This window comes from Mercenaria mercenaria, chromosome 5, assembly GCF_021730395.1.
Source record: "Mercenaria mercenaria strain notata chromosome 5, MADL_Memer_1, whole genome shotgun sequence".
NCBI classification, from domain to species: Eukaryota; Metazoa; Mollusca; class Bivalvia; order Venerida; family Veneridae; genus Mercenaria; species Mercenaria mercenaria.
Genome location: NC_069365.1, coordinates 4,297,486 through 4,308,922, shown reverse-complemented (window position 1 = coordinate 4,308,922; position 11,437 = coordinate 4,297,486). Strand labels below are relative to the sequence as shown.

The following is an 11,437-nucleotide window of genomic DNA, read 5'->3' as shown; positions in this document are numbered from 1 at the left end:
AATGTGTTCCACCATAAAACAGCTGGCTGATGTTTTAACAATCAGCTGTTTCTGTATGACATTTAATTATGAATATATCTGTCAGGATTGTAGGCTTGTCAAATGATTCCAGACTATTTCAATTAGTTTCACACTCTGTCTGTTTCTCTAATGGCTTAACGTCCCATGAATTTATTTCAATATCTGTTATCAAATGGTCATGTGCAGGCAATATTTAGGTTCGTTATCCTATTGGAATCGATAGCCATCTTAGTATGTTCTTTGTATAAGCGTCAGTAATATATCTTTCAGTATAGAATTTTGGAAATGAGCAAATGCATTGCTCCGAATCCTGAATCCCCTACAAAATAAATGAATTTTTGTGAAGACTTAGTTTTCATGTCGTCGTTTTCTAGTAATAACATATATTCGAAAAGTTTATATGATGTAAAAACAAGAGACCACCCGAATAGAAAAAAAAAAGTGTAATTTAGTGAAAGATTTATTATGAACACTTAGATTCAGTAAAGTATATTTTGTACAATTTCAATTGTATGGAACTATTGATATAAATTTTCGTGTTTTATATTTGGGAAATATATGTAAGAGGGGTTAATTCAGTAGAATATGACTTGAAATAATGTGAACATTAGAAATATATTCGAATTATATTGATATCATTCGAACATATGTCACCATATGTGTATATTTGTTGTTTACTCCATGAAAATAAAGTAAATTTTTAAACGTGTATATTAAAAAGTTCACAACTTTCTATTTTTAAAAGACTGTAGAAGATCATTTGGAAAATCAGAATGCAGTAAGCAAAGAAACTCTATTACAAAGATGTTGAACGGACTCCATGATCCCAAAGACCAGACAGAAATATATCGACACTGAATCAAATCCGATCTTCTTTCATATCTTTAAAAGTTAACATTCGAAAAAGAATGCTTTCCATTGCCTTTACCTTTATTCTAGCACCTAATAAATGATAAAGAAAATGTGAGCTGTATCGTTTTCAAATATGATTGTTAACTTTAAAATGAATATTCTAGTCATTTAAACACGCTTGAAAGCTTCATTAACAGCAACAAAATATGAATATCTAACAATGCCAACGAAGGAAAATGCGCAGCCTTATATCTTTTAAAGATACAAATTCTTTTTACTTTAAATATCTTGTCTATTTAATTATTGACATCTGACTCGGAATAAACGAAGATAGTGAAAGTCAATATTGAATAAAATAGTTTTAGAAGTGTTTCCACATGTTACATCAGTTACGTGTATTCTAAGCGCTAAATAAGTTAATAACATTAGCTCTATGACCATAATTAATCTGATATTTATACGATTATTGTCCATCTGGTGCCAGAACCTCTCATATCTCTCACTTTATTGTTGACAAAGAGTGGAATACATATAGCCCTTTCAGCTTTAGCTATTTCTTTGGACAAGAACTGACAAATTTTTACTTCAACCTAAATACATGTGATATGTACAAGAAAGTGTTATTTTGCGTCTTTTACATTAGCTTGTTTTACGATGTCGTTAATTCTTGTTCGTGCCTGCCAATGACGGTGCCAGAAAAGTACTGTAGGGCAGATTTTGGTAAGTCTGGTTTATTTTATATTACAATGAAATGCAGTAAAATTACTTCTTTTGAAGCTTTGTAAACCGTTATTCTTTCTCTAAGATGTACAGCAATGTACAGATTCTATAACTCAAAATCAAATTTCTGTTGTCTAATGCTATCCGTATCTTAAATTTATTGAATGTTACAGATAATTTTCCATTTCCCGCATATTTTGTTTTGTACCTACACACTATGATTAATTAAGTTTGAGGTCATAAGATTTAGGGGCATAACTGCCCGAAACTCATTTGATCCACTTCTATCAGATACGAATAAAGGGAAATAAATGCTATGTACGTGTATAATTTAAATTATTTCACATTGAAGTGATGAAGGTGAGGGTTCTTAGTAATTTGAAGAACCCAAGCGGGGAGCAAGGTTTTGATGCTTTCTACAGGATAAAGATAAAGGGAGTTCCTTGGAAGGTAACTAGTTTATAAATTTGGAGAAATATCATACGAGTGACATGATCAGAACTTTTTCTTATGTACTAGCTCTAGTAGTAAATAAATAATCTTATTTACATTTATTTTTACCATGATCCTGAAAAGTGTTAAGGTTCATGGACTTAATTGATAAATATTTTTCTATTAGACTACTGTAAATATAGATAATACAGAAACTACTTTCACATACCATTTTAGAATTGCTATTGTACGAGTAGATAAACAATAAGGATCTTAAGAGTGTTCAAACCTTTTTGTGTTGCTTATTTGACTACAATTGTTAAATTGTGCTACAATTTCATCGATTTTGATATTTAAAATCATTAACCTTTGGTTATTTGCAGTTTAACTTTGAAAATGATGTTTCTGACATGAAGAGGGTGTACACAGCCTCCAACAGTGCTTTGTGTGGTGTATACCTTCAGAAAAGAAAAAGATATCTAATTTCAGGTAAAGAACTCTGATTTTAATTAAAGTAGTTTACGTGAAAAGTTTTCCTGAAACGTGGATCTAAATCTGCAACGAATGAAAGTGTGGGAAAATATGACGCTGTTTAAGTAATGAATATTCAAGTAGACATTGCCAAACTATGTACATGCAGTGTAGTAAATTACAGCAATTGAGCTACCATAAGATAACATAAGATAAGATACTTGATATGATATGATATTGACCTTATCTGTGTGAACATATAAATGTGTGAACATATAAACCTAATTACATATAATATCTACTAGACTCAGTACGCTTCTAGGTCATCAAAAAGTATTATACAGAAAATATGAATCGTGTTACATTACATGAACAGTTATTTATTTATTATTTATACAACCATAAACCGTAGATGATGAATAACACAGATATTAAAAGTAATAAAGCAAGATACAAAAACATGCATAATGTCATGTCAAAGCACATATTTACCAAAACAAGTGAAGCAGTCCATTCCCACAAACGTTTATGTATATAGCACAATAGTAAGTTGTTTACAATAATGTATACACGTATCAACTGGTTAAGTCAATGTTTCCTGGTTGGAAATGTTATATGCAACTTTGAACTTGAAGCTGCTGAAATCGAACGCATGTTTCAATCATTCGACCGCTCACAGTAGTAGAATGTGCAGGCAATTGTTTACGTTAAGGTACCTCTGCAAGTTTGAAATAAATATTGATCTACAACGTGTTTATAAATTCATATTTTTAAAGGGTTAGCTCTTACTTAATCTGAAGGAAAGTCATCCAGTAAAAAGAGGTTCGTGGTCATGATTTTTTTTGTCAGACCGATTAAAAGCATTGGTCCTACAATCAATTTTTACATTGGAAATATGTGGGAAAATCGCATTACGAGATTTGATAATTCGAATGTGATGGATATTATCCTTTAACCCACAGGGGTCCGTCACATGAGTGGATTGAGTTTAATGACTTATTTTTGAGTCCTAGAGCCATAATTATGAAAACACCCACCATACTAATATAACTACTCCCTAGACAATGGTTTTAACCCCCCAGATACTATGTTTTCAACTACTTTCTTTATACGGCCAGGAAACAAATATTATCAGCTATTTTCCCATTCATTGCCTTAAATTATTCAAATGAATCAAGTTTTAAAACTACTTCAACACATTTTCATATATTCATCTGTGTTTCGACAATCAGACATCGCATCGAACAATACACAAGCGAATCCTAAGTCTGACAACATCGCGTAACAACGAATCAAGCTAAGCAGTCAGTAAATAAAATCTGAAAAGTAGATCCCTCGGAAGCACCGAGAACAAGGCAAACAGTGAAAATTGCAGACTCGGTTTGATCGAGACTGTTCATGAGCAGTAATGGAAAATGCAACACTGCCCACACCCCTAGCACCGGCTTAAGCAGAATTCAATCTTTAAATCCAAATGAGTTGAAATCAATGATCCCGAAGGACCAGAAAATATAACAACACTGAGATGAAGTCGGGGCGACTTTTTACAGCCGCCACACAGCACTTAACACTTAAAGACAACATTCTGGACCTTCCGCGTTCAAAGCAACCATATAAAGAAAGTAGTTGGAAACATAGCCTCTGAGTGGTTAAATCCTTGTAAAGGGAGTAGTTATATTAGTATGGGTGAACCAACATCTCATTATTTAAAACAGTGTCATCAAATAATAATTGGTGATAAGAAAAAGTTTTGCCGCAATGCTTAAAATACTCATGCGATTCTATCATCAGAATGATTTGTTGTGATTACACGTTATCCTATTAGCTATTCAGCAAGAAGGCAGTAGGTATTGTTTTGCTAAATCTCTTAGGCGTAAAAAAGACTCCTATCAAATACAGTTTCTGAGTATCCACACATGATTTGTCCATTCTAAAATGTTGATCAAATTGCCAATCAAAATTATACTGGATTCGAGTGAATTTCAACTTTTTGTATAGATGGAAAGAATTAAGTTCTCTTTAATACCTTCCCTCAGTCCATCAGTCCATGTTGTGCATAAATTACCTTGAGACAGAAAATGGGTAAAATCATGTGATAAAAATTGAACAAGTCTGTTGTCTAGTCTGTTTGTGCATTTTAAGACAAACATAGCAATGGAACTATATGCATGTGTTTGTAAAATAAATTCTGACTTTTGTAAAATACATGCTTTCGAGTTTATTAAGGGTTCAAGCATTTGACATCCGCACATTCACTTATTCCAAAAGTTATGTAAAGCCAGAGACATAAAATAGTTTATGTTTTTCCTGCTTTTTACCCTTAACTTGTAAGAAATAAAGTGTTGTTGATTTTAAGAAATGGTATACTAGTATTGCTTCTATCAGCTATGTAAAATGAACACATTTTTTTTGGCGGAAAAGGGGTACGCACATGGAACCCCTATGGAAAAATAATCCTACTAGTAAAGAGCTTACAAACTCTCCATCCAAAAAAAAACATGCATTAAATGCTAACTTTTTATTATTTTCAAGTAGAGCTGAAATACAAGAATATTATGATAGTGTTTATAGATCTTTTCTTTTCTGATTTGTTTAATGGGTATCATCAGATTTATTTATATAAAAAAATGAACATGGTAATGCGTTTATTGTTATGACTGGCAGAATCAAAAGTATGTCTTTCCTTATCTACCAACGTTAAATGTTAACACAAAGAACAACAGAAACTGCAAAATTTAGTCATTGAATTTACAAGTGAATAGGGTCATCAGTGGATGATGGGTTTCCTGGCATCTGGCGAAATTGCATTGAAAGTTTACAGACACTATAATATATAGATCATGGGTATCTAATGTACTGGTGAGGTGTTTGCAGTGTTTTCCATATATTAGAGATAGTACCTAATTTTTCAAAATCATAGGTATGAAGTTAAAAAGCTTTGCAATGAAGGCAAATGTCCATATATTTCTTAAAAATAGATATATTGTTAGTATCTTAACGAGAAGCGTAAAGTTATGAGCATTTAATATTTTCATGTAAAAGAAATTTTTGTGATCAAGGAAATATAACACTTCTTGAACATGGAGAGCAGAAACATCAAAGGGACATAATATAGTCAATATTTTCTAATTGGGTGCATTTGATTTAACATTCAGCTGTTATCTGGATTGCTAAATAATCATCCATGATACTGTGTGCTAAAAATATAGAACATCTGAAACATTAAAGCTCCAACCGGGACTCGAACCCAGGACCTCTCACACCTAAGGCAGACACTCTACCACTTCCCTATAAAGAGTAGCTATAGCTAGGTAGTTTTAGTGCACCTTATACATTACGTGAATTGGGACAATTTGTGACAGTAACATCATAATCTGTGTACTCCGGATACGGCGTATTCGCTTTGTTACCTAACGGCAATTTTCGTGTAAAGAAAAAATATAATCCAATGTTGCCAACGTTTCAATCGGTCAAAAGTGCCCAAATTTCTCTGACGTGTTTTTTAGAGTATGAACTTAATAACTGGTAGTACCAGTGAAATATAACTTACACTGAATCTTTCATATTTGCCTTTTTAGCAGCTGGCGAACGGCAAGGGCAGTAAGCTTTGTCCAAACATAAGCAATCATTTTACCAGTTTTAGAGGATTTTAATTGATTGGAAACTACAGTTACAAACTAAATACCTTTCTACAACACATGAAGTCATTAGCATTCGCTGTCAATCAGTATTTTGACTAAGATTGACTGTCATTCATTCATTCCAATGATTCATTGAAAGAGTCTGTTGTTTACATTTTTTATCGTAACCCGTGCACTTGTAAAAACCAGCCCTGTTACGGTCTCTTCATATATAATGATTTCTATTCTAAACTACATGAGAGTATGTAGTGCGATAAAATCCCAGGAGAGACACTTTGTTAATGTGGCTAGGGCACTGGATTGTCTAGGATACAAACTTAGCCAACACATTAGTTCTTATACACTAGGCATAATAAAGAACCGAGGACTCTTTTCTCTAGAAGTATAGTTAAACTGTCAGGTTTTCTTGTATCCGCCTGATGTCACTTCAGCTTTTGTGCATCTCTCATTGCTTGTAAATATTACAATATAGCCTGTCCCGATAAACATACATATAGATATATTGGAGTCAGGTTTTTAGTGGCTGTCATGTATTTTGGAAAAGTGTCATTATGCAGAGATAGTACCTAAGTTTTTCAGATCATAGGTATGAAGATAAAAAGCTTTACAACGAAGACAAATGTCCATATATTTCTCATAAATAGATATATTGACAATATTTCAACCAGACGCGAAGAGATATGACTTACGAGCATTTAATATTTTCATGTAAAAGAAAATTTTGTGATCAAGGAAATGTAACTCTTCTTGAACTTGGAGAGCAGAAACATCAAAGGGACATAATATAGCGAATATTTTCTCCCTGGGTGCATTTGATTTAACATTCAGCTGTGATCTGGATTTCTAAATAATGATCCATGATACTGTGTGCTAAAAATATAGAACAACTGGAACAGTCTGTAAACAGCAAAAATATGCTGTAGCAGAATGAAAATTGTTAAGCTCTAACTGGGACTCGAACCCAGGACCTCTCACACCTAAAGCAGACAACTCTACCACTTCCCTATAACATCAGTAGCTATAGCTAGGCAGTTCAAGTGCACCGATTACATTACGTGAACTGGAACAGTTTTGTGGCAATAACACATAATCGGCCTACTCCGGATTATCGTCGTATTCGCTTTGTTACCTAACGGCAATTTTCGTGTAAAGAAAAAATATAATCTAATGCTGCAAACGTTTTAATCGGTCAAAACTGCCCAAATTTCTCTGACGTGGTTTTTAGAGTATGAACTTACTAACTGGTAGTACCAGTGAAATATAACTTACACTGAATCTTATATATTTTCCTTTTTAGCAGCTGGCGAATGGCAAAGACAGTGGGCTTTGTCCAAATATAATCAAGTACTTTACCAGTTTCGAGAGGATATCAATTGATAGGAAATTACAGTTACAAACTAAATACCTTTCTGCAACACATGGAGTCATTAGCATTCACTGTCAATCAGTAGTATGACTAAGATCGACGAACATTCATTCATTCAAATAATTTATAGACAGAGTCCATTGTCTACATTTTTAATCGTAACCGGTGCGCTTGTAAAAACCACTTTTTTTAAAAATAGAAGAATGCGAAGAGCTATGGTACGGTCTCTACATTATTCCTTTAATATTTAAGGATATTTGGTTCTTTTATGTAATTTCAAGCCTTTTTGGTATGTTTTGGCAGTGCTTGTTGATTCTTGTGACAAGGTTTTTTTTCTCTTCAGATCGCTCCTCGCCCGGTCCAAAAATAGGTGAAATCCAAAAAAAAATATTTTTATTTTTATTTCGCTCGCTCGCTCCTATTTTTTTGGGGAAAATTCCGATGACCAAGAAATTAATTTGATGTGTCCTAATAAACAAATAATATTCATCTTTTTATATCCCACGAATTTGAAAATGAAAATGAAACTTATGTTAAAGCAGGACAAGAATAAACACCATTTCTAGGGATTTTTTTTAAAAGTTCGTATATTTGCCTTACGTACCACCCACGTTGACAAGCAACAAATTGGTAAATAATTAGTTGATAAGAGGCAAGTGAATGAAATTCCAGAAACACTTGCTCAAAAAATAAACACAAATCTGAATATAAAATGGCTTCCAATGCATAATAGAAAAAGGATGACACTGAAAAATTAAATGATTTGAGCCGCGCCATGAGAAAACCAACATAGTGCGTTTCTGACCAGCATCCGCGCAGTCTCGTCCATGCCTTTCGCTAACGGTTTCTCTAATTGCAAAAGGCTCTGAAAGCAAACATCATTGATCCTAACCAGACTGCGCGGATGCACAGGCTGGTCTTGATCCATGCTGGTCGCAGAGCCACTACGTTGGTTTTCTCATGGCGTGGCTCATTAGTGTCATGCGTAATCAAATTCATGGGACATAAATATATTTTAGACGTAAATATTTTTTTTATTATTAATGGTTACATTCTTTTCAGTACCTGATGCACTATGTTTACTAGGTAAATCTCTGTGATTTATATGGAAGTGGAATACTGTCTGAATGTGAAAGATGTACAAGTTTAAAATTGTACATCTTTGAGATAATTAGTGTTGTACAACTAGAACCTACCGTCTGTTGAGGCCTTAAATAGATTTTGATTCGAAGCAGCACGCTGTTGTACCAAGCATATATAATAATCGGCATCTGTATCTAAGTAATAACAACGAGGATGGCTAGTTTACGCGGATTTATTTCAGATTGCTTGTGAAACAAGTTATATGGCTTAAATAAATCATTCTCCACATTTCGTGTCTGGCTGTATCGACGCCACAAGTGTTTGAGAGGATAGGATTCTTTTTTTTCTACACAGTGCCACGCGAACGATCTATTGGTACTATTATGTAAAATCTTTGATATGTCTTAATCAGTGTTCACATAGGCCCCTGATCACATACGTATGATACAGTATTCGAGAAGGCCCCTCACCAATATTTTATGATATAATATTCAAGGAGGCCACACACCAATATTTTATGATACAGTATTCATTGAGGCCACTCACCAATATTTTATGATACAGTATTCGAGGAGGCCCCTCACCAATATTTCATGATACAGTATTTAAGGAGGCCCCTCACCAATATTTTATGATACAGTATTCGAGGAGGCCCCTCACCAATATTTCATGATACAGTATTTAAGGAGGCCCCTCACCAATATGTTATGATACAGTATTCATTGAGGCCCATCACTAATATTTTATGATACAGTATTCATGGAGGCCCCCTCACCAATATTTCATGATATAGTATTCATGGAGGCCCCTCACCAATATTTTATGATACAGCATTATTATTATTATTATTATAATATTATATATAATAATATAATAATATTTTATGATACAGTATTCATGTAATTACTAAACAACTATCTGTAACTAACTTGATAACTTTTAAAAGATTGTATTTTAACATATAAAGATATGCTAGAAAAATGAAACAATTGTTTGTTACAGGACGTGTCGACAAGGAAGCTGGGATAATGAGAATGAACTCATGCTTGTCAATAGCAGAGAGAACAAGACTTGTACGATCAACAAAAAGGTTGAAAAACAATCCACCAAATTGTGCAATATTGACAGCTCCTGATAAGGTATTGAAGTATGATTTTTAACGTGTAATCAATCCTTTAATGAGGATACCTAACTTAGTACAGCTCCTGATCAGGTATTGAAGTATGTTTTTTAACGTGTAATATCCTTTAATGAGAATACCTAACTTAGTACAGCTCCTAATCAGGCATTGAAGTATGTTTTAACGTGTAATAACCTTTAATGAGGATACCTAACTTAGTACAGCTCCTAATCAGGTATTGAAGTATGTTTTTAATGTGTAATATCCTTTAATTAGGATACCTAACTTAGTACAGCTTCTAATTAGATATTGAAGTATGTTTTTAATGTGTAATATCCTTTAATGAGGATACATAACTACCAGCTCCTAATCAGGTATTGAAGTATGTTTTTTAACGTGTAATATCCTTTCATGAGCATACCAAACTTAGTACAGCTCCTAATCAGGTACTGAAGTATGTTTTTAGCGTGTAATATCCTGTAATGAGGGTACCTAACTTAGTACAGCTCCTGATCAGGTATTGAAGTATGTTTTTTAACGTGTAATATCATTTAATGAGGATACCTAACTTAGTACAGCTCCTGATCAGGTATTGAAGTATGTTTTTTAACGTGTAATATCATTTAATGAGGGTACCTAACTTAGTACAGCTCCTGATCAGGTATTGAAGTATGTTTTTTAACGTGTAATATCATTTAATGAGGATACCTAACTTAGTACAGCTCCTGATCAGGTATTGAAGTATGTTTTTAGCGTGTAATATCCTGTAATGAGGATACCTAACTTAGTACAGCTCCTGATCAGGTACTGAAGTATGTTTTTAACGTGTAATATCTTTTAATGAGGATACCTAACTTAGTACAGCTCCTAATCAGGTATTGAAGTATGTTTTTAACGTGTAATATCCTTTAATGAGGATACCTAACTTAGTACAGAGTTAAACCGTTTGCCCATGGAAGTAAACTTTCAACAGGAACCTTTCCATTTTTTACAACAATTTAAGTCATTAAGATATTTTTTTTAATTTCATAAAAATTCATGTAATTGATTTAAAGTTTATTGAGCAAAAAAAAAACAACACTTGTGTATTCTATTACCTTCATTCTATATATGTTTCTTCATTGAGAGCTACAGAATTATATACTAACATTTTCGTAGAATCTTGGAGTTTTAATGGCTAAGTTAAATCACTGTTACTGTTTTATTTTTCAGTTTCTGCCTGGACCTTCTTAATAATTTCATCAGCAGCCCGTCCGGAAAAACAACATTTTATCCATATTGTAGCCAATATAACGCCTTAATAAATTGTATTGCAGAATAATTCTTTGTTGAGTTATCAAAACGCCGCTAAACCATGTGTTGTAGAAATATGCTGTATACTAATGATGTTCCTATTCTCGCCGATGAAGTCGAAAAGTCCTTACCAAAGTTTCAAATTTGGGGACATTGATTCTTACCACAAATAATCGATTCGAGCAGCTAATTATGTTGAACAATTAAAATCCAGTTTCACATTAGACTTTTTCTAATACCTTCGGCTAATCAGCGCTCACATCTTTTCGCGCTTTATTCATTTTTCAAAATGTCTGCTCTTTAAAATGGAGAAGACCGATGTATGACGAAGCGTACCATTACATAAGCGTGTACCATTTCAGTGCGAAGTGTACCAAATATGAAATATATAGCATTGTTTTCTGTAGTGGAATCGCCCGAGCTCGCCTTTGCCCGAAA

The 11,437-nt window shown here is 33.4% G+C and overlaps 1 protein-coding gene across 1 annotated transcript; it reads left to right on the top strand.

Moving 5' to 3' along the window:
* The first annotated feature begins 418 nt into the window (after positions 1-418).
* LOC123556301 (metalloproteinase inhibitor 2-like) lies at positions 419-11,063 on the top strand. The gene is made up of 5 exons (XM_045346906.2): positions 419-1,593; positions 1,946-2,043; positions 2,409-2,514; positions 9,589-9,725; positions 10,919-11,063. The coding sequence occupies exons 1-5, from the start codon at positions 1,479-1,481 to the stop codon at positions 10,937-10,939; spliced, it is 477 nt and encodes a 158-aa protein (XP_045202841.2). The 5' UTR covers positions 419-1,478; the 3' UTR covers positions 10,940-11,063.
* Positions 11,064-11,437: the final 374 nt, after the last annotated feature.

Excerpts from the sequence above, each read along its gene's own strand:
- LOC123556301 (XM_045346906.2), top strand. The coding sequence starts at position 1,479 with ATGTACAAGAAAGTGTTATTTTGCGTCTTTTACATTAGCTTGTTTTAC. Across the intron at positions 2,044-2,408 it reads TAAAGGGAGTTCCTTGGAAG|TTTAACTTTGAAAATGATGT; the intron begins GTAACTAGTTTA and ends GGTTATTTGCAG. Across the intron at positions 2,515-9,588 it reads AAAAAGATATCTAATTTCAG|GACGTGTCGACAAGGAAGCT; the intron begins GTAAAGAACTCT and ends TGTTTGTTACAG.